Below are 27264 nucleotides of genomic sequence, written 5' to 3' on the forward strand. Positions count from 1 at the left end.
TCTTTTTGATGCAGCAAACCTCTCAGCTAGTTCGGCGGCCTCAGTGACGTTCGCCGGTTCGCGCTGCCGGATGAAATCCGCGAGGTCCCCAGACACATGGTCCATCAGGTGTTCCATCAGTATGAGGTCTCGGATTCCAGCATAGGTCTCCTCTTTCTTCGCGGCTTTCCTCCACCGTTCAAACCAAATTCGAAGGCGGGTAGCAAACTGTATAAAAGTCTCCTCTCCCCTTTTGGCCGCGAATCGAAACTTAGAACGATACGAGTCAGCCGTCCAGCGAAAAGATCCTCTAAGGGCGTCCACAATGACATCAAAGTTTCCCGCATCCTCAGCTGGCAGTTCCAAGTAAACATCGGCAGCAAAACCTTTCAGGAGGGCTCCCAGCCGAGCTCCCCAGTCACTCTCCCTGTCCCAGCCACTGAGAGTTGCTGCTCTCTCGAATCGTCCTAGGAAGGTGTCGAGATCCTCTTTGGCTTCATCAAATGGATCTATTTTCAGACGAACTGGTTCAATAGCCCTACTACGAGAACTTGAAGTAGTCTCTTCTCTCCTAGTCTTTTCTATCTCTGCACGAACTCTTTCTTCTTCCAGTTCAGCTAGACGTCGGCGGCGGTCGTTTTCTTCCTCTTCTCGAAGTACTTTTCTTCTGATTTCTTCTTCCTCCCTCTGAAGTCTTCGTTGAGCATCCTGTTCCTCCCTCTGAAGTCTTCGTTGAGCTTCTTCTTTTCTCAGTTGAGCTTCTTCTTTTCTCAGTTGAGCTTCCTCTTCTTCTTGAAGTAGTCTTCGTTGAGCTGCTTCCTCTTCTTGAAGTAGTCTCCGTTGAGCTGCTTCCTCTTCTTGAACGTATTTTGCTAAAGCAGCCCCTGATCGAACGCCCAAAGCACGTCCCCTAGCGGCTATAATTTCTTGAGCTGACGTGAGGGAACTAGATTTTTCAATAGGGTCAACAGCAGCTCCATCCAGATGCTTTGGCGTGGTAAGTGTCATACGGGGTGGAGAATTACCATGATCAGGGGTAGAAAAACTTGCCAGAGCGGCATTGCGAGATTTAGATCCCGACATGATTTCTCACCAAAAAAAAATGGTTAAGTCGCCAACTATGGAAAAGCAACCTAGCTACTTCACAACAAAATTCTGAAGCAAAACATCTCAATCTACAACATTTCCAGACAAATTACAACAGGGAAAAATGCTATAAACAACGACGAGACATGTACCCAGCACCGGCTAGTATTCACAGGTGGCCGCTGTGAAAATCAGGTTAAGCCTTAGCACGTACAAGCATGTTATTCAATCATCACTATTCAAAAATCAAACTCGACAAGACGGTACAAACAAACAGACGAACAGAGCAAAATCATAGGTGACGATGTAATAATAAAGATATCCCGGACGAGCCCCCATTTGTCACGCACACATGCACAAAACACGCACGCAGTCTGTCATCCACGACTCAAAACAATCTTGCTCTTCCGACCACAAAACACAAGTTGACACGAACAGTAGATTAAGGACGTTTCTTACAAACAATCAATTATACATAACATAAATACACGCACAACACTATCTAACTATACAAATCTTTCTTTCGGCAATATCCACAACAACAACAAAGATCAACCAGCGTTAAAGCCTATAACAACAAAGAATAATTATTTAGAAACTTTCATACCTCTCACTTTCGCTCAGTTCATTATGACGTTATAGCTCCTGCACGTTTAGCTGTTAGGACGGGCTAAGGCTAATGTTACCGTGCTTGCGTATCCGAAATCGTTCATGAACCGGAGTCAACGAGGCCGTGGTGCGAAGCGACAGGAATCGTCGGTGACGTCGAGTCCTTGCCAGGCGAGCAGTGCCGTCGTCGAAAGTGGAGCAGGCAGACATCTCTAGTAGGTCAAGACCTCAGCATGGTGAAAACCCAACAACCACATCCTGGTTGTATTGAAGTAGCCATACATATCCCCTGCCGTTGATAACAGGTTTCCGGCATCTGCTCTACGCAAACAGACCCTACGTTCAACGAAGAACGGATTCGCTTGGAACGCAAGCTATCTTCCCTCGGCTAAAGGCAAAGAACGAAAGAATAAAAAGGAGTATCTACGAGCTCGAATTTAGCTCTGAGTTCACCTTACAAAATACAAGCAAAACACACGTGAAATACCTGAGCACGAGCTCCACGAGACACCTGCAGTTAACCAGCGTCTACCTATGACAGGCGAAATAGAGGAACACAGGCGCTCCAATACAATACATTTAACCCCACAGCATAAAAGTATGCTAATATTAAAGCCGCTTGTGACAGTCCCTTCAATTTCGTCTTATCCGGATTTGCCTGTAGGATGAAAGATTGTAAATGGTTCAAAATTCCTTTACAATTTTAAGAAGGTTTTAGTTCTACACTTTGACCAAAATTCATGTTATAATCAGTTCATTATTGTGATAGTGTTAACTTGCCATTTCTGGTCTTTTAAATTACTGTTTCAAATCCACAAACAATTACCTGATCAGACATGTTTTATATTTTGTCTTGTTCTCTTTTCACAAACATGACACAGTTCCTGCATGTACATGTATATCACTGCTTGCACTCCATAAATGACAGGTTGATGATAGGAGTAAGGCTTTGAGCTTAGCATGGAATACTAGTTAGCAAAATGGTTAGCAAGGTCGCTGGTTAGGACCGACAATATGTGAAGGCAAGTCAACAACGCAAAGAGGCAAAAGGCAGACAAGGTCTGAAAATTTTTCACTGTCAAAATGACTGGAGAATCACACATAATAAATGGACTTTTTTTTCTATCACCAGACAATAGCACAACATCTGAGCTTAACAATGACAGAAACAGCAGAGCTGTCTTCTTTGATATGACAATACAGTCTCACAGTCTAGCGCAACAATAAGCCATCAACGGTATACACATAGCATTTTCATTAAACAGTGATGATCCCAGATTCAGAGGACAATAGTTCAGTTGGATCTGGATAAAAATATATTTCTGTCCAAATATCCTGGCTGCAAATATTGTTCTGTTAGAAAATATCGGATGACCAGGGGTCAGAATGTCAGATCAAAAAAGTATACGTCATTGACTGAAGAACAAGGCCTGAGAACAACACTGAATAGCAATGACAAATAAAGCTACATGTAATAACACAGCACAGCAGCAGGTATGAGGGATGTAGCTACAAAAAGAAATATAAGTCCTGAGATGTAGTCTCAATGCACATTTAGCACAAACAATGGGTATCACAACAGGGGTAATAAAACTGTTGTTTTTTTTAATCTACATGTCATATCCGAAATTATGAAAAGATTTTGAATTGCCTCCTCCTGGTCAATCAATTCTTTATTTGGTGTTTAACGTTGTTTTCAACCGTTCAAGGTTATATCGCGACGGGGAAAGGGGGGGGGGGGGGGGGGGGGGGGGGATGGGATAGAGCCACTTGTTAATTGTTTCTTGTTCACAAAAGCACTAATAAAAAAATTGCTCCAGGGGCTTGCAACGTAGTACAATATATGACCTTACTGGGAGAATGCAAGTTTCCAGTACAAAGGACTTAACATTTCTTACATACTGCTTGACTAAAATCTTTACAAACATTGACTATATTCTATACAAGAAACACTTAACAAGGGTAAAAGGAGAAACAGAATCCGTTAGTCGCCTCTTACGACATGCTGGGGAGCATCGGGTAAATTCTTCCCCCTAACCCGAGGGGGGTGGTCAATCAATGTGAGCTAATAAATCTTTTAACGTTTATTATACAACATTTTTTTAAGGCAAAACTCTGTCTCCACTTTCATCCTCCCAACCCCCACCATCCCCCAAAACCCTTGAAAAATATACTACTTGTTAAAATGCACTGTACATGTATTTTGTGAAAATATGAAGATGCAATAAAGCAGTTATTCTGGTGATACAGGAAGACACACGCTGTGCCACTTGAACCACCCCACCATCACCCAAGACACTGTTATAAAATATATTACTTGATATTAAAATACACTGTATATTCAGCCTTCTTTAGGAAAACATGAGGCCGCAATAATAAAGCCAAGTAATTCTGGTGATTTGGGAAGACACAAAGCGTGAACGAGGGAAGACACATTTGATTGGCAAGGGTTAAGGGAAAACAGTAAAGCAACAGTACTTCAGCAGATACATACACACACACACACACAAATGTACACAACAGCACACTAACAGAACAGTCAATACCAATCACAATTCCTCACGGTTCGAGTGCACATACCCTGAATCTTCTTTTTGGTCCAATTTTTCGTTCTCATCTTCTTGAGTTTTCAATCCTACTTCAAGTTTTTCTTTCTCGTCTTCTGCCCGAGTTTCGAATCCTTTCTCTTTTTCCTCATGTTTGTCTTTCATTTTCTCATCATCATCTTCTTCTTTGTCCACAATTACTGCACCTGTTTCAGTTTGAACCTTGTCATCAACTTCTTCTTCCATGTCCACTTGTACAATTTTTGCTTCATGTTCCTTTTCAGCTTTACTGGTTTCCTGATCACCATGGACAGATTGTGTAGCATTGCCTCCAGAAGGATCTGCACTTAGCATGAAGACATCAGGGTAGAGGGGTAAAGCCTTGCTGATGTCAAAATCATACAGCTCTATCCAAGCAAGCATGCCGTCTTGGTCTTTGTCAATCAACTGATGCACCTGTGAAAACAAAGAATATCCTTACAGAATTACAAATCTTGAAACAGCCATAACTATGAAGGTTTTAAATGCAAGGAAAGCATAATTACAGGTAACTTTGAGAGGCTCCCAGCAAACTGAAAATTGCACTACAAATCAGCAAGTCAGGAAAATAAATGCATCTGTCATACATGGAGAATTTCAGCGAAGAAAACATTCACTCAAATTACACACACACAGACATACACACAAACACAGGCACACACACAAACTAAAAGTTATCCAGACTTGACGAGGGAAAGATTCCTTGCTGCAAATGACCCCTAAGCAACAAGGCCACCTGTGAAACAGACAAAGACAAAAATGAGACAGATGTTGTGGGTGGTACCTTTCTCCTATGTTCCTGCGTTCCTGAAGAGACTCTTCCCAGAAAATCTGCTAGGTCCACATCATCATCGGCCCCCTCAAAAGCCTCCAGCCACTGAGATCTGAAAACAGCCGATAGTCCTCTACACTCTTGCACAACATGAAATGAAGAAAGAAAGGAGCAAAGCCTTCCATTGGTTTAAACAATGTTTTATTAAATCAAACATGGTACAACAATACAACGATAAACAATAGGGACACGAACTCAAGCGAACGCTTATATTACGCGCCCTACGTAGTTACAAATTAACAAAAATATGATGTCGGACAAACATTACTTATAAACTATGGAACTATCTAGGTCAACAGCATAGTTGAAGCAAACCAAAAAGAACAGGAAAAAGCTAGCAGGAGGAAGAGGGGGAGGGTGGAGGTGGGACGAAAGCCTTCCATTAACCATTCTTCTACATTCGCTACCCTCCCACCCCCACCATCTCCCCAAACCTTTGTGTCCTTCTGCCTCACAAATAGATTATACACAAAGATCTCCTTTTACAAATAGTAGCAGAACAAAACATAAAATAGAGGAAAATTCCATACACTCACAATGTTTCTTAACACACCCGCAACAAAGGAACATATTTTACATATTTATTTATATGTGTATACATGTACTATTACTACTAATGCTACTGGCACAATAGCTCATACCCAATGTACACAAATCTAGCCTTCTCAATTATTGTCGGAGGAGGTAGGGGTGGGGGTTGGAAGGATCAACAATAATGCAGTGTATTATTCAAAGATATGCTGTTTGTTTGTTTGTTTGTTTGTTTGCTTAACGCCCAGCCGACCACGAAGGGCCATATCAGGGCGGTGCTGCTTTGACATATAACGTGCGCCACACACAAGACAGAAGTCGCAGCACAGGCTTCATGTCTCACCCAGTCACATTATTCTGACACCGGACCAACCAGTCCCAGCACTAACCCCATAATGCCAGACGCCAGGCGGAGCAGCCACTAGATTGGCAATTTTAAAGTCTTAGGTATGACCCGGCCGGGGTTCGAACCCACGACCTCCCGATCACGGGGCGGACGCCTTACCACTAGGCCAACCGTGCCGGTGATATGCTGTTAATGACACAAGAATAGTCAATGTCACAAACAGAAACACACTGTTGCATCAATTCAGACCTGACAGCTTCATTTGGTGATGCAAAGCCATAGTCGTCCAAAGGCTCCAGAGTGTGGGAAGACCCAAAGCCGGTGCAGTCATCGTCGTCAAACCACCACAGGCGAGCAAACCAGATGTTAACTGCCAAGCTGCGGTCACCTTGTGATGTTACCTGGTGGTACCACCTGGGAAAAAAGATTCAGTAAAGAACTCAAGCGAGACTCCCCACCCCCATCTCTCACACACTCGCAGTCTTAGAAAGGAACACTTTGAGTTGCATACATGTATCGATCATTATCACCGACTGAGAAGCAAGGACAATTAAATTCAACTGCTCAAGGCTTCAAAATGAAAATCTACGCTGGTTATACTCAGTGAGCAAAGGTACCTACTTTTCAGCACTGATTTTGACTCACAACAAGAAGAGCAAACGCTCGATCGAGTCACTTTCGCAGTTCTGAATATTATATGAGGCATCAGATGGACAGGAAGAAATTGCTATTCACAACACAATGAGTCACGTTCACATAAAATTTGAGCCCGGTCACTTTTATAGTTTCCGAGAAAAGCCCAACGTTAAGTTGTGTGTTGCCGAACAGAAAAGGCTAGTTATCTCCCTTGTTTTTCTGATAACGTTCGTAAAAGGCTACAGATGTAAATACTTTGATGTAAAGAATAATCCTACAAAGTTTCAATCACATCCGATGAACTTTGTCAAAGATATAAAATGTCTAATTTTTCCTTTGACGCTGACCTGTGACCTTGAAAAAGGTCAAAGGTCAACGAAACCATCGTTAAAGTGTAGAGGTCATTGGAGGTCACGACTAAACAAAATATGAGCCCGATCGCTTTGATAGTTTCCGAGAAAAGTCCAACGTTAAGGTGGTGTCTACGGCCGGCCGGCCGGACGGCTGGCCGGACGGCCGGACGGACGGCCGGCCGGACAGACTAACACTGACCGATTACATAGAGTCACTTTTTCTCAAGTGACTCACAAAAACCCTTCAGTTAGGGCCTTGAAATTTATGGAAAGATTAGATCTCATGTCTGCATGCAGATGAAATCTTTTATTTAATATACTTACCCAACTCACATATATATATAGCAATTAACTTCAGTTTGATGCTTAGACATTGAAGTACAGACCCTGGTAACAGGGGGAGGTAACTCCCAAAACAAAACAAAGTCTTGTTGTCAAAGTAATGGTAGTTACCTCCCCTTACCGGCAGCCCGCACATGCGCGGGACATACTACCGGTATAATTATTCCCCACTGAAAACACCACCTTCAAACCATTAATAACGTTTGCAGGGTAGGGTAGGTAGGGAGGGTATTTACTATGTGAGTTGGGTAAGTATATTAATTAAATGAAAATTTAATTTTGAAATTTTCGATTAACATATTCTTACGCCAACTCACATATATAGCAGATTGCTACTTAAGGTGGCGGGAAACTCACGTTAATTCTGGTAAGAATCCGGCCTGCTGCAACCATGGCTGGTAAGCAACTACTACCATCCTGGCGGATACTAGAGATATCCCGCAGATAGTAGTTTAAATCAAAACTTGACTAAATGTAAAAAGACGTCTTCAGCGTCCAAAACACCGCTCTGAGTACGTCGGTGATCCTACCTGATCGCAGAACCGCCAAAGAAGCTCTGGTCTCATGTGTTCTAGGAGAACGCAGAGGAAGGACTAAACCCCCCCGTTTGACTGCCACCACTCGATTTGTTTAATGAGTGTGGAAGCCCATCTAGCCAGCATTGTTTTTGCAATATCTTTGCTTCTTGCCGTGTTCAACGAAATGAACATAAGTTTTTTGGTCTGGCGCTCTAAAAGGAGCCGTGCGAGACAAGTACCGTACTTTTCGGACTATAAGGCGATACTTTTTTTTTATTTTTTTACTTAAAATCGTGGGGTCGCCTTATACACGACGTCGCCTTATTCTCGGATAAAATAGGTTTCACGAGCACTGTGAACTTGAAATCAATGAGCAACTAACAACCATTTAAGTGAACACAATTCAAGCAATGTTGATCGCCGAAAAAATTACCTGAACACTAGTTGCGTTGAAACACGACAGTCGACAGTCGGTCTTTTGACACTTCAACTGGGTACCGCTTCAACTTGCACTTCGACTTTGTCACTGTCAAGATGCCGAAAACGAAGAGAGCTTCATACGATGCTGCCTTCAAGATTAAAGCCATCGATCTTGCGATACGACTGGACTTTCTGTTTGAAACAGTGTTTCCTGCCGATTTTGAGCGGTCGCCATGTTTGATCATTGATGTTGTTGTTGTTTTTTTCTATGTACGATGTTTTTCTTCATTTTTTTCTTTCATGCCATCGCCTTATGCACGACACCATCGCCTTATCCATGGCATCGCCTTATTCTAGGCTTTTTTCATTTTTTTTTTAAAAAGTAGGGGGTGCGCCCTATACACGGCAGCGCCTTATAGTCCGAAAAGTACGGTATGTTCGAAGTACTCGGACCGGGCAGTTCGCAATACCTGGGTCACCATGTGGCAGAATAGAGCTACATGGCTGAATAGAGACGGCTGATCTGGTTTTTGATTTATCGCGATAAACGATGAACAAAAACGCAGAGTAACAGAGCCATCTCTTTCAAAAGTGATATTTTGCGCGAGACCTGAAAAAGCAAAGACTTCGCTACCCCTTCGCGGGGAAGCAAGAAAAATGAGCATGAGAGCCTTCCTTGTTAAATTGGAAGACTTGCGTCTCGCAATGGTTCTAAGGTTCTAAACCATAAGAACTCTAAAACGAGCAAAAAATCCCAAGCTGGGACTGAAGTTCTAGGGACAGCTGAACTGAGGGCACAACCCTTTATCACGCTTGCTATGACGCCTCCCAAAAAGATGGAGCTTCCAAGCTGTATTGAGCGTGACTGAAATAACAGAACTTCGTACTCTAAGAGTCGATGCAGAACGGCCCTGAGATGACAACCACGCAAGGTGAGTGGCCACCTCCATAGAAACGGGAAGATAGGGGATTAACCCCATTTATCCCACACCACCAGTTCCAAGAACTGTGCCAAGTAGAGGAAAGAGAGGGAAAGCGAAGATTTCATCAGGCATGGGAATTGAAATAAGAAAAAAAAGCTGAAAATATTTAAGTAATATAGCAAAGTCGACGGTGCGAAGCGCCTATAGCCTTACTAGGGGGGTTCGGGGGCCAGCCCACCCCCCCCCCCCCCCCTCCAAAGAACCTAAATGGTGCAATTTGGTGTCATCTGAGCTCCAAGTTTGCTATTAAATTCTGTTTTTAGAACCATTTTTGCCTCCCCCATTTATTTTTTCGGCGGACACTTTTGCTTTTTCAGCGGACAATTCCCATGCCTGTTTCATCCCTGACCACTCTAGTTCCATGGTGTTGATTTGCCATGCCTCCGGGTCCGAATACGGAGACCGAACTCTGGAAGACGCCGAAAGAAGCGTGTGACAAACAGATCTATGCAGGGTTTCTCCACCTGCGCCCAGAGGCGCAGAAGCCCCTGATGGGAGATCGTCCATTCTGTGTGTAGGATTTTTGACGATCGGCTGAGAAAGTCGGCCAGCACATTCAAACGGCCTGGCAGATATTTTGCTGAAATCGCAAAACTCTGTTGTAAGGCCCAAGAAATGATCTCGCACGCCCTGTTGGAGAGGGTAAGAGATCGCGCGCCTCCCGTGTTTCGTTGTCTCTTGAAACCAGCCGTGAAAGGGGACTGACATGTTCCAACCTTGAGAGGCTGGATCCCATGAAGAGTTCAGTGAAACCTGGAAAGGGCGTTTGTGAACTCTGCCCAAAGGAATTGGGGTGGACATCGATTCTAATTGGCCCAGAATCTACTGGCGCGTGACGGAGATTTGACAAGGATCTGACCAGATCTTGTAGTTTGTCTATTCTCCGATGAGCGGGACACACGGTCCAAACGCGGGCGTCGGACATCCTGTCGCCTGACAGGAAACGCAACCCATTGTGGTCTGACCTGTGCATCAGAATGTGGAAGTATGAATCCGTCAGATCAATGGAGGTCACCCAGTCTAAAAGACGAAGTGCCTCTCTGACGGATGCAGGTGTCTCCATTTTGAACATTATGAGCCGTATAAAGACGTTCAGTGGAGACAAGTCCAACACCGGTCGCCATCCCCCCGATACTTACGGAACGACAAAAAGTCTTCCATAAAAACCCAGGGAATGGCGATCGACGATCTCCTCTACAGACTGTTTCTGTAGTAGAAGACAAATCTCCGCCTGGATGTAGAACATACTTCCAGATCTGCGGGGTACTTGAAGTTGGACAGGGCTCTGACCGAACCACTCCTGAAATCCAGAGATTGTCTGTTCAAGACAACCATGCTGGTAAGGCCCTGGAGAGGCCGCCCGCTACCAAAAGGGGTAGAGGCCAGGGTAGTGGCTGGATCGGGGATAAAACATTGGGGGTTGGGCTTGGGCCCAGATCCCCTCTTGCCAAAAAAAAAAAAAAAAAAAAAAAAAAAAAGGGGGGGTTTCGGATAGGGGCGTGTGCGACTATCACCACTATTCGACTGTTTCACCTTCTGGTTAGAGTCGTTAGAAGTCGAAGAAGGCGCTGGGCCGCTACGATTCTGACTCTGCTTGACAGTAAGCTTGTAAACTTTGACAAAGTGTAGGTCTTTTATCCTCTTGAGACTCTCTTTTGAGAGCCTCCAGAGACTGAGTACCTTGTAAGGCTTGTTCTATAAAAGGTGAGAGTCGCAGAGAATCTACTGTAGATTTCTCTGTGAGACTTGATCCTTTAACTAGAGCCTCACGCCGCCAAAAGACCGTCTGAGCGTACATTTTGGCTGAAATAGCCATTTGTTCGGCCGTGACTTTTGCTAGAGCAGCGAAAAGAATCACGGGCGTCCTCCTCTACCGCATCGTCTCGGAACCGAAAAGGCTCCAGGGAAGATGAGATAGCCCGAGAAAGCGCTCTAACCGATCACGCGAGCTATTACATAGGTCACTGAAGGTGATTCCAAGAAAAGAAATCTGGAATCAGTTCCTTTGTCACCCAAGAAATCTCCAACCGCGGAAGGTGGTGGCGCCACAAGTTTAGAAGTGGACTTCGGCGAAATACCTGGAGGTAACTTCGGCGGCCAACTTAAGTGCTCGATGAAGTTTCCCCAAGATGCGAATACGGGAATCAACCTCCGAAGAGTTATCCCGATCTTCGTCATCTTCTACACCGTTGTTGTCAACGACATAATCGTCCGGCATAGAACCAGAGTTGTCATTCCCGGAACAATTGTTGGCCGAAGCCAAAAAAGATTGTCCCCAAGTACCGGAACCGCGTGCCGAAGCACTGTGCGGAACCGACAAGGAAGGAGTGCTACCATAAGCTGGAACCGCCGAAGCGGAACCGGCAGTAGCCGGAAACCCCCCGTGCGGCAGCAACCGGAAACACCGATGTGCTATGCCCGGAAGCCATCGCGTACAGCCCCTCACCATCCGAGACAGCCGAAGCGAAACCGGAAGCGAGAGACGGGGCACCGCTGCCACCAACAACCTGGAACCCCGAAGGGTTGACGTCGGAAGTTGCTGACAGTAAGAAAGAAGTGCTACGATTACCTGGAACGCCCGAAGACGAACCAGAAGTAGCCGGAAACACCCGTGCAGAAGCACCCGAAACACGGAGTGCTGCGAGCGGATGCTAATGCATACAGTCCTTCACTCGCCGGAACCGCTGAAGCGGAACCGGAAGTGAGAGACAGGGCACCGCTGCCACCAACGACCTGAAACCCGAAGGGTTGACATCGGAAGTTGCTGACAGAAAGTAAGAAGTGCTACGTGTGAATGAATGCAAATGAGCTAATATGCTGTCATACAGGAATCAAACACAACTCCAAATGTAGGTTCCCTCCACTGTATTATTCAGCTATGACAACATACACACAAATACACACAATCATGAACATAAATGTTAGGTATTCAAAAAATCAGGTACTCACAGGTTTTGTATGCATAAACAACTCGATATTACAGTCTCGTGCACAATTTCTCTAACAAAACCCTCTACCCTTCACTTATGTAGAGAAATACACAACCAGTCCGTGAACTCACAGGCACACGATATCTATTTTACGGGTATCGACTCACGGCTCGTGTGTAGTCAAAAAAACAGTTATAGTTCCTATTCCGGCAGACTTAAATCACCGTCTGCTCTGCCTACTAAACATTCCTTATATCTTAAGTAATTAAGAGCTTGTAGACATATTTTAACTCTGTTCATACACAGAATTACACAGCGTCTATGGCCGTTCCCTAGGAAATGTATTTAACTACTAATTCCTTCTACTACTCAGTTTCTATCGCCCTGTGACCTCTATGGTCCAACTATACGGACAACCATAACCTTGCACTAGCTTCTCGAAATCCCGTCGAATCTCAGCTATGCTGGTCTATAGGCATGATACTTCGGCGGCTTCTCAGATCCTTCATACTGCAGACCTGTTTACCCTAAACCCGAGGCAAGAGTACTTTCCAAAAAAGTTGAGTGTATTTTTCAAAAAGTTGGTGTACTTTGCAAGCAAAGCCATATATGGGCTAGGGAAAATGTACGCGTGGGTGCAAACGTGTTTGTGTAAGAATTGCATGTCTTGTGAACACCTTCAGAATTTAACTCCTTCCAATACAACAGGGATAAAACAATTGTATTTACCTGTCAGTTTGTAGCATTATAACCAGTGTCTTCCAAACAGATCGATAATGAAAAGATGAACTTGCCACTGACAGCTGCATCTGTTCAGTCTTCTCCCCTTTGGCTTTCTTCAAAAGTTAATCTTGTTGTCTTCATACTGTTAGTGTTACTCTCACAAAAGTGGTTGACAGTGGCAAGTTCATATTTACAATCATCTCTGAAAACATTGCTTCAGCACGGACTACAGGCTTTTCTTCTGGCAGGATTTGCTTTGCGGGAATGAACTTCATAATTCCTTGGCAGCTGTCAGCGGATTTCTTTGCAGCAACATTGTCCATGTGAGTTTTGGAACTGCAGTGTCGTTCGATGTCATATTTCCCGGCATGGGCAACGGAGAAATCCGATTTACAATACTTGCAGTGTGCATGACTTTTTCCCAAAGAAGACTCTACGATTCCTGGCTCTTTCTTGTATTTCTCCAAGAAAATCTGCCGTTTCTGCTGTTTAGACTTGGTACAGTCATCCGAAACTGGCACATTTTTCCGCTTCATTTTGCCACGATTGTCCAGACGATCGCACGTGCCAACAACTGAACGAGGTTTCTACAGCTGAAGATTCGCTGTCATGGTTATCTCCCTTAGACCGAAACCGGTATCAGTTGTACCATCCCGTAATCAGCACTGGCCCACGATTGTCCAGACGATCGCACGTGCCAACAACTGAACGAGGTTTCCACAGCTGAAGATTCGCTGTCATGGTTATCTCCCTTAGACCGAAACCGGTATCAGTTGTACCATCCCGTAATCAGCACACCAACACCGGAAAACGTATTCTAGACTTTTTCTTATGCGTATTTTGTGCGTGTGCCGCGTATTATGCGTACTGATAAAAATTTGGCATACAAAATACGCCCAAATCGTACTGGTAAACAGGTCTGATACTGTCATCTGGTCGCTATCTTCCTTTCCGACCGGTTATATGACGCACTGCACAAACATAAATAGCGGACATCTTGTCTTAGATATCTGTCTATGTTTACAGTGTTAGTCGATTCAACTTATGCGATAAACATTAGCGATATTCAAATGCTTATTCCATTTACCTGTTAAGTGCTTTACTCGGGCTTCCTTTCTCCCGGTCGATTACTGTGACAACCCCTCTCTGTCCCCGGACAGTGGTTAAGCGTAACGATATCTTCGTTGCGATTTACAACGTCAACTCTCCTTGGTCAGTGAGCTGAATTCACAGTCCGTGCAACACACTTTGCTATGTCACGCTAGATCTCTGGTTAGCGCTTCTAAAAGCGTGGAGGATATCACTGTCAAACTTTGCCTGTTAGTGTTATTCGTGATTTCCTTCACACTACGATTACCTGGAACGCCCGAAGACGAACCAGAAGTCGCCAGAAACCCCCGTGCAGAAGCACCCGAACACGGAAGTGCTGCGAGCGGATGCTAATGCGTACAATCCTTCACTCCCAAGAACGGCCGAACCGGAACCAGAAAAGTGAAGGAAAGGGTAACCGTCGCCACCAACCACCGTAGAACGGAAGTTGCTGACAAACTTCTAAAATCCCGAACCGCTGACGCGGAACCGGAAACGCACGAGAACCAACCTTGGAAAGTGAAGCCGCGTCACCAACGCCGGGAGAAAGGTAAGCCGTGTAGAACAGGCTACTCCCCTCTCGAAGGCCAACATGTCTCTCATCTGCTCCAGAGCACATAGAGACTATCTCCTCCCTCGAAACGTAATGGCTGTCCTGCAAGTAAGCTAGGACAGCCGAAAGCACAGGGTGTAACGTACACGGAGGGTCAATCTCGACCCGCAAAAATTCGTTACTCTCAGGATTGAACACTTTCACGACAGATTTCAAACAAGGAGAAGAAGCCTTCTCTTACAGATAAGTTACTTAGACTTAGAAAAGTCTAACTGCTCGGCGGAGAAACGACAGGTGCCTGCCTGACAGAGCTACTGCTCTTGTCCGCCATTGTGAAAACAGAACAAACTCCGTGAAAACAACGGAGAGAAAATTTTCACAAGTGAACAGTTACAATAAACAACAGTTGTAAACAAGAAAGATCTCACCAACAGCTTAGCAAGATGTACCTAGGGTCAATGGCCTTCCTAACAGGAGGCCAAAGGCTGAAAAGCCTAGAAGAAGTACAAGCACGTCTGAACACAAGCGTGTTGAAGAAGGGAATGATTATACCGGTAGTATGTCCCGCGCATGTGCGGGCTGCCGGTAAGGGGAGGTAACTACCATTACCTTGACAACAAGACTTTGTTTTGTTTTGGGAGTTACCTCCCCCTGTTACCAGGGTCTGTACTTCAATGTCTAAGCATCAAACTAAAGTTAATTGCTATATATGTGAGTTGGCGTAAGAATATGTTATTTAATGGGAGTGACATATATTAACACAAACCTAAACAAATGTGACCCTCCACCACGAAATGAGTCGCATGTAACCTCGCGCGGTTCTGCGCTATAGCTGAATATAAGTCCGGGGAGTGTCTGGTAACAGTGTGAGGGTCACCTTAGTCACAGGCTAATAACTCAAACAGTTTTCGCTCTTTTCTAAAACGGTTTTCACCACTGGATAGAGCATAAAAAACTCTTTAGGAAAATGTAAAAATATGAAAATCATGCAAAGGTGACATGCGACTCAATCCGTGGTGGAGGGTCACAAATGTGGGCTACTCTCCCATGTATTAGTTACATAAAGGCATGTGTGTGCGCACACACACACATACTGTACACACACAGCCAGTTTATCAGCCTCTACCATGGCGGGGATGTAGCTCAGTCGGTAGCGCGCTGGATTTGTATCCAGTTGGCCGCTGTCAGCGTGAGTTCGTCCCCACGTTCGGCGAGAGATTTATTTCTCAGAGTCAACTTTGTGTGCAGACTCTCCTCGGTGTCCGAACACCCCCGTGTGTACACGCAAGCACAAGACCAAGTGCGCACGAAAAAGATCCTGTAATCCATGTCAGAGTTCGGTGGGTTAGAGAAACACGAAAATACCCAGCATGCTTCCTCCGAAAACGGCGTATGGCTGCCTGAATGGCGGGGTAAAAAACGGTCATACACGTAAAATTCCACTCGTGCAAAAAACACGAGTGTATGTGGGAGTTTCAGCCCACGAACGCAGAAGAAGAAGAAGAAGAAATCAGCCTCTACCCACTCTAACCTGTAAGGAATGTAGACACAGTCTCCGGCAGCAAGATGAACACGATACCAAGGGAGGTTCTGAAACTGTGGGAAGGAGTGCATGTCTACTTTCTCCATGTCCACTGTGCTGTAGTGGCCGTCCTGGACAAACCCGTTGGCCTCCACTTTCTCCTTGTAAAACTGCAACAGTCAAGGCATCAACTGAAAGTGAAACATTATTTCACAAACAAATACATACATTTACTGATCAAGGAATAAACAAGATTGAGTATGCGAGTCCACAAACAACAAATTAACCCACAAAGCAACAACAGCTATGTCTGCTCTACTATAACAAAAACATTTCCCATCCTAAATCAAGCACCATGACTACTACAACTTGTTGGAACCACTTGGGCAAAAAAAAAAAAAAGTCTGTTTACGGTAACCCGACCAACTCTATTTTTTTCGCGCGACCCTAGACTTTTTTTTGGCATTTGGGAAAAAAAAAAAAAAAAAAAATCTCAAAATAACGTAAAAAATATGGTTTTTTGGGAAGAAAAAAAAAAATAAATAAAAAAAATCCCGACCTACCGACCCTATTTTTTTGGCCTATGTTACCGTAAACAGACCTATTTTTTTTTTGGCCTTAATAACTTGCTGTATCATACTGTCTGTGCAATCATGGCCGATTTGCTATAGAAGAACCCCCATTCTAAAACTAGTCTTGAATTCAAGACATTCTGTTAATAACATCTGTAAATGTACTTTCAATTACAGGCCTGATTTTCTGGAATTTCGGGGGGTCTATAACAAAACAGGCTTTATAACCACATCAGTCACTCTAAATTCTAATTCTTAACCTCATAAATACTCTTTGCTCAGAGAGAAGATTAGTCATGTATCATATCCATGGTCAAAGCCAGAGACTGACACACGGTCAGTACACTGACAGTACCAGGTCAAGTAGACACACTTGTCATCATTACAAAGCGGTTTCTATCATACTTTCACCCAGGAACTCCTAACGCTTTCAAATAACTTATAAATGTAGTGTTACTGTGAGAAGATTGAACACATTTTCTACTCCTGGCTCAGAGAGAAGATTAGTCATGTATCATATCCATGGTCAAAGCCAGACACTGACACACGGTCAGCACACTGACAGTACCAGGTCAAGTAGACACACTTGTCATCATGGCAAAGAGATTTTTATCATGCTTTCAATCCAAAACTCTTAACGCATCCATGTAGGTTACAAATATAGTGCTACAGTTAAAAGACCGTACACATTTTCTACTCCTTGCTCAGAGAGAAGATTAGTCATGTATCATACCCATGGTCAAAGCCGGTCACTGACACACGTTCAGCACACTGACAGTACCAGGTCAAGTAGACACACTTGTCATCATGGCAAAGAGATTTTTATCATGCTTTCAATCCAAAACTCTTAACGCATCCATGTAGGTTACAAATATAGTGCTACAGTTAAAAAACCGTACACATTTTCTACTCCTTGCTCAGAGAGAAGATCAGTCATGTATCATATCTTCTTCTTCTTCCGAGTAATGAACAGGGTCCTTTTGGATGTTTTAAGTTCAGCAAGTTGAGTTCTAAGTAGCTCTAGCTGGTTAAACTGAGTCATGTATCATACCCATGGTCAAAGCCAGAGACTGACACATATTCAGCACCCTGACAGTACCAGCAGCGGTCAAGTAGACACAGTTGTTATCATGGCAAAGAGATTTATATCATGCTTTCACCCAGGAACTTTTGAAGTAAGTTTTAAATGTAGTACTATTGTTAAAAGACCGTACACATTTTATACTCCTTGCTCAGAGAGAAGATTAGTCATGTATCATATCCATGGTCAAAGCCAGACACTGACACACGGTCAGCACTCTGACAGTACCAGGTCAAGTAGACATAGTTGTCATCATGGCAAAGAGATTTCTGTCGCGCTTTCAATCAGCATTTCTGACGCTTTCTAACCACTAGACCATATGTGCCCATTTAGGAAAGTTATACATGCAGTGTTACTGTGAGAAGATTGAACACATTTTCTACTCCTTGCTCAGAGAGAAGATTAGTCATGTATCATACCCATGGTCAAAGCCGGTCACTGACACACGTTCAGCACACTGACAGTACCAGGTCAAGTAGACAAACTTGTCATCATGGCAAAGAGATTTATATAATGCTTTTACTGAGTGACTGAAAGCTTTCAAGTACTGTGGTACCTGCGATGAAAGGACACCAGCCAATTGAGTCCCTACATACATTTACAGGTGGCTTTTCCTGACAGGTGTATTTTGTTCAAGACAATCAACAATGCAACAACCGAAAGGGTCCTTTCAAATAGTTTCATTGGAGATCGGGAACCCCTGTACCCCCCCCCCCCCCCCCCCCTAAACACACACCACTCTATTTACCTGACAATCTAGCATCGTTTGCAGATGAAACAGTCAGGTTGGCAGCAATGTGATTGATCCAACACTCTTTTAGTTTAAACACACACACACACACACAAAATATAAGCCTATATCCGTGTGATTGCCCTAGCTTTTCACAAAATTCTCTCACCTTATCAATAAGGACAACATCTTTCGTTCCATCAAAGACACACAGCAGATTGTCCACCTCATCGTAGTGTAGCACAGAGCGCAGGGGTCCCTTTCCCATCCAGACAACAGCCTCTTGCATGGCCCTCTGGTAACCACCACACTGCAAGGTGGGTGGTATCAGAACCAGGTCTGTTTGATAGAAAGAGTTGCATATTATGTTTATTTGTGACCCTCCACCAAGGAATGAGTCGCATGTTACCTTTGCATGATTTCTATATTTTTACATTTTCTTAAAGAGTTTTTTATGCTCTATCTAGAGGTGAAACCCGTTTTAGAAAAGAGCGAACACTTTTCGAGTTATAAGCCTGTGACTAAGGTGACCCTCACACTAACACCCGACATCTCCCAGATGTATTTAGGCCTAGCGCAGAACTGCGCGAGGTGACATCCAACTCATTTTGTGGTGGAGGGTCACATTTGTTTTGTTTTCACATGCATAGAGCTATAGTCCTTATCCCTGCAAGTGCAATTTTGCACCAGACATGTGTATGTGTGATCTTTTGAAAACCTGTTAAACTTCCAGTGAGGTGTGGCTGCTTTCTGATATGATGCCAGTGCGCTTGGTAGTCTTTATTCAGCCGTCTTTTTTTTTTATACCAGTGATTAAAATTATTTTTACAAAACCATTTTTTTTCCAAGTTCCACCTACGATCTCCATTAAAAATAAACATGTAGTTTCATTTAATTGTTTCAGTACTGCCGTAGTAAAGCTATAAAATCTGTTCTTTTCAATACGGCCACCACAGCAGCTGTGTATGACAAACATATATCATATCCCCATTTTAAGACACACATCCCCCCACCCCTCTCTCTTTTTCACTACTTTTTGTGTGTGATTTTTCAAAGGTTAAAATAGCTGGGGTATATGTCCCATTGTAATCTGTATGGCCATACAAATCCGGTTTCAGAAACAGAAAACAAAACTGCATGATTGCGTCCGACTCAGAGGCAAGACTTAATTTAATGATTATGCAACCTCAGAATCAGAATCAACTTGCCTACAGCTTTCACATAATGCATAAATATGTATATATAGATGTACATTAATATTCTCTACCCCCCCCCCCCCCCCCTTCCCCCCGAAAAAAGTATTTTTTAAAAATGTGATGACAATTAAAGACTACCTTTGAGACGACCTGAAACACTGTGCACCATGTAGAGGTCGCTGTGAAGATAGTCTTTAAGGAATTTATCCATTCTCATCCAGTGGGCTTTGCGGCTGCGCACTTCCATCTTGCCCACTTCCACCCGCACCATTTCCTTTCCATAACGATTCCTGCAAGTTACACGCCATCCTGTGAAACTTTTTACGAGAACAAATAGAAGTAAATATATATAATGATAAAACAAAAAAAGAGAAAAACTGAACTAATCATAGCACCAAGATATTCGAAGTAATAAACATTTGAACGGGCAACCAAACAATAAAAGTAATAAAGTTAAAAAAAATTATTGTGCAATAATTGTTACTTGTAAGTTATGTAACTATACCAAAAGACACAAAAACAACAAACAGTCAAAAAATCAGTAAACAAGTCAAATTAACAGACCATAATGGGACTGGGTGGTCGAGTGGTAACGCACTTGCGCTCGGAAGCGAGAGGTTGCGTGTTCAGGCCTGGGTCAGGCCGCAATTTTCTCCCCCCTTTCCTAACCTAGGTGGTGGGTTCAAGTGCTAGTCTTTCGGATGAGACGAAAAACCGAGGTCCCTTCGTGTACACTACATTGGGGTGTGCACGTTAAAGATCCCACGATTGACAAAAGGGTCTTTCCTGGCAAAATTGTATAGGCATAGATAAAAATGTCCATCAAATACCCGTGGGACTTGGAATAAAGTAAAAAAAAAATTCCATCTCACACGGCATTAAGTCTCAGGAAACATGAATACACGCATGCAGGAAAAAAAAAAAATATGGGTAGCGCCGTATGTATGGCAGCTCGCTTTCCCCGGGGAGAAAGCAACCCGAATTTCCATGAGGGTAACCTCACTGGACTGTAAATCTTATCCAATCCAATCCAATCCATATAAGCCAAGTGATGACTGCACAGGTGAACACATAGTGATCTATGTATAGGTTACAACACGAGTGGTTTTTTATATGGCTTGTATTTCAGTCAAGACCCAGCGGATGAATATCATCGGGAGACACGAGCCTCTGGCGAGTGGCTCTCGATTGATATTCCCGCTGGGTCTTGACTGAAATACAAGCCATATAAAAAACCACGAGTGTTGTAATCTGTATATCCCATTCTACCATCAAACACAAAGTGTAGACTACTAGCGGCACTGTTGCGATCTGTGCAGGGTAAAACTGTTGCCAGCGAGACTTAGCCCTTTTGCAACCTTAAACTAAGTGACCGTCGCTGAAAAAATAAAACGAATGAGTGCATCGATAAGTACGCGGTAACACTACTTTCAGACCATTTAAAAGCTTTAAGTAAAGGTTCATAAGTTGCAAGAAAGTAATGAAGTCGAATAGAAATTAATTTAGTTGAAGCGCACAATTCTTTTGTTTTGCGTTTCAGGTCGGCAGAACGGGCGAAACGGGTTTGGGACCCATTTGGCTTACTCGATTCAGAATCGATTCCACGTTGTTTTTCTCGAACGTGTGTAATTAGGCTTATTGACAGAGAAGCAAATTTTAGGGAACAAATATGTAGGTTTAGATTTAACCATTTGCTCCCTATTTGAAATGTATCTACGTGATAAACTGTTTTGCGAGTGTGTTTGCATGGATGAACTTAAACTGGTATGGGTGTGAGGAAAACGCGACCGACACGTCTGTCACCGCCGATTGATTGCATTTTGAAGGAATATGACTGGATTACGGAAAAATATGTGGACTTACTGCAGAGCCAGGCAAAAGAGTAGACTTGCTCGCAAAACACGTGAAACAGCCGATGTTTGGTAGCTGAAGGCGCACACCAAAACACACTACCGACAGATTCTCAAAAGTCATCTGCTAACGATGCAAGGGGAGGGTACTCGTGTTTTTGTTTTGGTTCGCTAGCATCTAGTTATCTTGTAAGTTGAATGTTCGTTTTTTTCGACCTGCATTGCTTTCATAATGAAAGAAACTTTTGCTTATTGCATCTCATACATCAGATCAGTTCTGAGATTCATTTTTGCGTGCAACTGATATGGTTTTCTGAGCCGTGCAATACGATTTTAGAACTTCATACAAATGTGTCACATTGTTCGGCGCGAGGTCAAAGGTCGGGAGGAAAGTAGTCCTTTGCCCAAATCGGAATCTGCACTATCATATATTTTTTGGAGTCCATGATGTATTTATTGAGCTATAAAAATACAACATATATACCCATACTGAAGTAACAGAGACAAAGAAGGGAGGTCATGGGATATATATATATACTAGAGGAATACCCGGCTTCGCCGGGTGAATCGCGAGGCAGAGACAGACAGCGTGGCGGTTCGCCGTCTTAGAGCACGTGTTGAAAATTTTCATCCACCAGTTTGTGCCCGGGGTCCACCTGAATATGCCCACCAAATTTGATGCAGCATATTTACGATTATCACAAACAGAACTGTACAATCCACAGGTGTTGCCTTGCGAGCTATAAATAGCTCACAACTTCTAAGGCGAACAACTCTCCTATTTTTAGGGTTACTTTCCCCCCTACCAGGGTGGAGCTTAGTTTTCAGCGTTCTAGCACTAAACTGAAGTAAATTGCTACATTTGAATTGGGATAAGATATATATATGTAATTTAATGTACAATTAATATAATCTGTAAACTTTGCTCCACATCTCACTTTTATTTTTACATTATCATACATACTCTTCACACACCTAAAGAGTTTCCCTTTTATACCATTTTTTAACAGAATTGGCCAGAGCAAAGCTCTGTTGATGGAATCAAACGCCTTCTCAAAATCAATAAAAGCAACATCCAGCTTACGATTCAAAGAAAATTGTTTCTGTACAAAGGCCAAAAGTGTAAACATATGATCAATAGTGGAATAATTCTTAAAACCAGCTTGATATTCCCCCATACTGTTATTACATTCAATCCATTCTTGCAACTGTTGTGTTATGCGTAGCATACATTCAAAGATTCGACATAAAACACGGAGTCTTCGTTCCATGTGCTCGTATCTTTATGCAGGAAGCAAGCGAGAGGAAGTGGGGAGAGTAGTCTCCCTGTACATCGAATAGCCTGGTGCTCACAGTCACACTGTTGCGCAATAACATAACATCCCTCTTTGTTTAAAGAAAATTCGAGCGCTTAGTCAAATAAACAAAACTCCGAAATAACAGTCGAATTCGAAACGATTTCCGAAACGATACGCGTACGCGAATTCGACACGACATTCTAACGACGGACGAGCTCGAAACGAATTCAAAACAATACCGACTTTGAGTATTAAGAGTCTGTATAATGTTCATTTCACTGCTGTTTCCGTACACGCGCTTCGAATCATTTATCGGCGATATATACAAAGTCTTTCATCTTGGGGCACTTGACTGTACGGCCAGATCTGGTGCTGACTGGGATCTTGCTGGGGCTAGACGGCTTCACCGGAGCCTCTGGTTGATGTCGCTGCGGGGTCATCTTCGCCGGCGGCTGTGGCGTAGTGGTGGTCTCAGTAGCTGTAGGGCATGGTGTAGGTGGCGGTTGCTGCGGGCGATTGCAGGCGGAGTCAGCTGATGGTTCTGGGCTGGCGCTCTCAGCAGTCTTCTTCAGGTGGACTCTGTTCCGACGGTACAGCGAGCCGTTGGCCTGTATCTCGTATGACCTATCATCGAGGCGCTTGGTGACGACAGCTTTCGTCCACTTCTTGTGGCCTAGAGTAAAGGGCTGCATACGTACAGTGTCGCCTTCTTCAAGAGGGGGTAGGTCTTTGGCTCCTTTGTCGAAGTTTGTCTTCTGCTTCTTCTGGTGTGCACGCAGCTTCTTCTTTTCGGCGTCTAAGTCTACCTTTGGTTTCAGGAGTGTTGCTGTTGTTGGAAGCAGTGTTCTGGTTCTTCTGTTGAAGAATCGCTGTGCTGGGCTAGTCCCGGTCGCTTGGCTAGGAGTGTTCCTGTAGTTCAGTAGAGCAAGGAACTGGTCTCCTTCTTTGTTCTTCCTCAGCAAAGCCTTTGCAGTCTTGACTGATGATTCAGCTTTTCCGTTTGCTTTGCTGTTATAGGGACTTGACGTTCTGTGTTCGAAGTCGAAAGAACGTGCGAATTCTTGAAAGTTCTCCGAGGTGAATTGTGGACCGTTGTCACTGACTAGAATGCATGGGGAACCATAGCGGGCAATGTGTGCTTTCAACTTCTTGATGATGGTAGAGGAAGTAGTGTTCTCAAGTCTATCAATCTCCCAGAAGTTGCTGAAGTAGTCAGTGGTCACCATATAGTCTTTCCCGTCGAGTTCGAAGAGGTCGACGCCTACCTTCTCCCACTGACGAGAAGGAAGTTCATGTGGCATGAGAGTTTCTGGCTGATTGGCGCTTTGGTAAGTGTTGCATGTTTCACAGGTTGAAATGAAGTTCTTAATGTCTCCCGACATGCCGGGCCAAAACAGACACTCTCTGGCTCTCTTCAGACATCCGTCAATTCCAGAATGAGTAGAATGAACAGCTGTCTTCATCTCTCCACGCATAGACTCAGGAACGACGACTCTTTCTCCTTTAAAGATGAGTCCATCTTGAACTGTCATTTCGTCACGAAAGTGAAAATAAGGAGTGAGGGTGGCTGGTAGATCGTTTCTGTCGTCAGGCCAACCAGTCATGATGGTCGTCTTGAGAAGCTGGAGGTTTTCATCGTTTTCCGTCCTGGCCTTGAGCTTCGCCAGTCTTTCCTCCCGGATGGGCAGGAAACTCACCATATTGACGAACTCAAAATCCTCTTGACGGCTGGGGGCATTGATGTATGCTCGTGAAAGCGTATCAGCGAGGTGCATCTCTTTTCCTTTCTTGTAATGGACAGTGATGTTGTAGTTCTCGATTCGTAGCATCATACCTTGGAGTCGCCGAGGTGCGGCAGACAAGGGTTTTTGGAGAATGGCTTCTAGAGGCTTGTGATCGCTTTCTATTTCAACTTGGCGCCCAAATGTGTACTGGTGGAACTTCTCCAAGGAGAACACTATGGCCAGCATCTCTTTCTCGAGCATACATTCAAAGATTCGACATAAAACACGGAGTCTTCGTTCCATGTGCTCGTATCTTTATGCAGGAAGCAAGCGAGAGGAAGTGGGGAGAGTAGTCTCCCTGTACATCGAATAGCCTGGTGCTCACAGTCACACTGTTGCGCAATAACATAACAGCAACCTGGCTGTTATTAATCACAGTACTATAGACCTTGCTACTAACATTACAGTCAGCAACATTCCACGATAATTATTTGGATCACTCACAACGCCTTTCTTAAACAAAGGGATAACAAATGGACTCTGTCCAACTTTCAGGAAATACACCTTTGGAAAACAAAAAATTAAACAAGTGTACCAAAAAGTCAATCCCTGGAGAAAAAACAGACTTTTGAGGTTTTAACTTTCTCATTGCAATCAAAACTTCTTTTGAAATAGGACGATTCAAAATACCTTCATCATCTTCATATTCAATTTCTTCAGCCTCAATTACATCTTTTTCCAATAATACTTTGAAATGCTGAAACCAGGTATCAACTGGTATGTTGTTCTTTATTTGTTTTCGTTTTGAGGATAATTTATGCATTATATTCCAAAATTCTTGTTGATCATTTACAGATTCAATAAGTTTTTGTAATGTCAAATCATTACACAATCTTTTCTTTCTTTCTACCATGTTTTTATATTCCCGTCTGGCTAAACAATAAACATTGCGAGCGTGAATGTCTTCAGGCTGATTACATCTGCTTAACAATCTCCATACATTTTTTCGGGTTACTCTGCACTCTTGATCGAACTAATCATCCGATTGATTATTTGACTTCAAATAAATTCTTTTCTTCATGCAGTCAGCACTTTCCTTAACACAAGTGTTAAATAGTTCCAAAGCTCCATTCATATTAGATTCAATCAAATTTTGGGCAGACTCTAACCTTGCACACATATCATCTGCACACATCAAATTCACATACTTTTCCGCCTTCCTGCTATCCCAAACATACTTTTCAATAAAGCAGTCTGCATTCTCACGCGTATCATGATCAACATTATCACATGGGAACGTGAAATTCAACTGGCATATGATCTGACTCAAGAGAGAGAGAAAGAGAAAGAGAGAGGGAGAGAGAGATGGCCTCGAACATCAGAGCCGGCAGTATTATTGTATTGTAAAACCACCACTACTGAACGTTCACTCAGCCGTCTGTCTGGCCTTCTCACTTCTTTTGTGAACTCTTAGTCCTAAAGAAAGAGTTTGTTTGTTTGTTTGCTTAACGCCCAGCCGACCACGAAGGGCCATATCAGGGCGGTGCTGCTTTGACATATAACGTGCGCCACACACAAGACAGAAGTCGCAGCACAGGCTTCATGTCTCACCCAGTCACATTATTCTGACACCGGAATTCAAACACTGGAGCCAAAAACAGTTCAAATTGGAAGAAATTGGTGCAAGGAACATTGTGTACTGCAAAAAAAAAAAATCCAACAAGCCAGCACAGGACAGACTTTTCGACATCGTTTTCCAATGTCATGGACATGTAGGACATTCCGGACGTAATAAACATGGGCAGAAATCAAATAAATGACTCAAGATGAAATGGTGGTTTTAACAACAATTATAAACCTTTGAACACATTATTTCCCCCAATTCCTATTTCCCCTAGTTTGTTTGTTCGTTCATGGGGTGAAACTCCCACGGCTTTTACGTGTATGACCGTTTTTACCACGCCATTTAGGCAGCCATACGCCGCTTTCGGGGGAAGCATGCTAGGTATTTTCGTGTTTCTATAACCCACCGAACTCTGACATGGATTACAGGATCTTTTTCGTGCGCACTTGGTCTTGTGCTTGCGTGTACACACGGGGGTGTTCGGACACCGAGGAGAGTCTGCACACAAAGTTGACTCTGAGAAATAAATCTCTCGCCGAACGTGGGGACGATTTCATGCTGACAGCGGCCAACTGGCTACAAATCCAGCGCGCTACCGACTGAGCTACATCCCCGCATTTCCCCTAGTGAAAACTGGAATTCCCATCTCCACTGAAACTGGATTCCAGACTGTGTCTGTGCATACCTGTTGAATCACAATATTTCATACCTTAAAAATGCATCTGTCCACTCTAAGCCAGGGTGGTTTGCTTCTGTCAGCGCCGACTTCATGTGAATGGGCTTGCTAGCTTTGACAAAGTGACCATAAAATACATGGGGGGAAGAAAATCTGCCGATGGTTGTAAGCCCCATTGGCTTCATGTGTTCCCCGAAAGGGCGCCCATGCCCTGGCAGTCGACTCTTTTGGCCTGAAAGGGGGGTCAGAAAATGCTGTAAGCAAAAAATCGTGCACACAAGTTGCACTCGACTCAGAGACATAATTTCAATTCAGCTTATTTGCACTTAGGAAGGGAGATGCAACACTACAGGCTGAACATCTTCGCTGTGTTCAGCAGACGATGCTTTCATGCCACCATCTCCCGCTATCGCCTCGTCACTGTTTCCGGCCAACAAGCTTCCGCACTTTATAGTTACTTCCCTTAGTTTGAGCAG

At 43.7% G+C, this 27264-nt stretch overlaps 1 protein-coding gene and 2 non-coding genes across 3 annotated transcripts; all 3 read right to left on the reverse strand.

The window, feature by feature from the left end:
* Positions 1-2306: 2306 nt before the first annotated feature.
* LOC138949252 (uncharacterized) lies at positions 2307-27220 on the reverse strand. The gene is made up of 7 exons (XM_070321035.1): positions 26822-27220; positions 19755-19906; positions 18590-18759; positions 16047-16207; positions 6218-6382; positions 5044-5143; positions 2307-4676 (listed from the first exon to the last, which is right to left on the reverse strand). The coding sequence occupies exons 1-7, from the start codon at positions 27088-27090 to the stop codon at positions 4224-4226; spliced, it is 1470 nt and encodes a 489-aa protein (XP_070177136.1). The 5' UTR covers positions 27091-27220; the 3' UTR covers positions 2307-4223.
* LOC138951162 (Z30 small nucleolar RNA) lies at positions 16884-16997 on the reverse strand. The gene has a single exon (XR_011451026.1). It is a non-coding gene; the product is annotated as a Z30 small nucleolar RNA (small nucleolar RNA).
* On the reverse strand, positions 17838-17951 carry LOC138951171 (Z30 small nucleolar RNA). Its single transcript, XR_011451031.1, has one exon. It is a non-coding gene; the product is annotated as a Z30 small nucleolar RNA (small nucleolar RNA).
* Positions 27221-27264: the final 44 nt, after the last annotated feature.

The sequence above is a fragment of the Littorina saxatilis genome, linkage group LG1 (assembly GCF_037325665.1).
Source record: "Littorina saxatilis isolate snail1 linkage group LG1, US_GU_Lsax_2.0, whole genome shotgun sequence".
In the NCBI taxonomy this organism is placed as follows: domain Eukaryota; kingdom Metazoa; phylum Mollusca; class Gastropoda; order Littorinimorpha; family Littorinidae; genus Littorina; species Littorina saxatilis.

Excerpts from the sequence above, each read along its gene's own strand:
- LOC138949252 (XM_070321035.1), bottom strand. The coding sequence starts at position 27,090 with ATGTCTCTGAGTCGAGTGCAACTTGTGTGCACGATTTTTTGCTTACAG. Across the intron at positions 19,907-26,821 it reads TGGACAGATGCATTTTTAAG|GAATCGTTATGGAAAGGAAA; the intron begins GTATGAAATATT and ends TGTAACTTGCAG. Across the intron at positions 4,677-5,043 it reads CGCAGGAACATAGGAGAAAG|GTGCATCAGTTGATTGACAA; the intron begins GTACCACCCACA and ends TTGTTTTCACAG.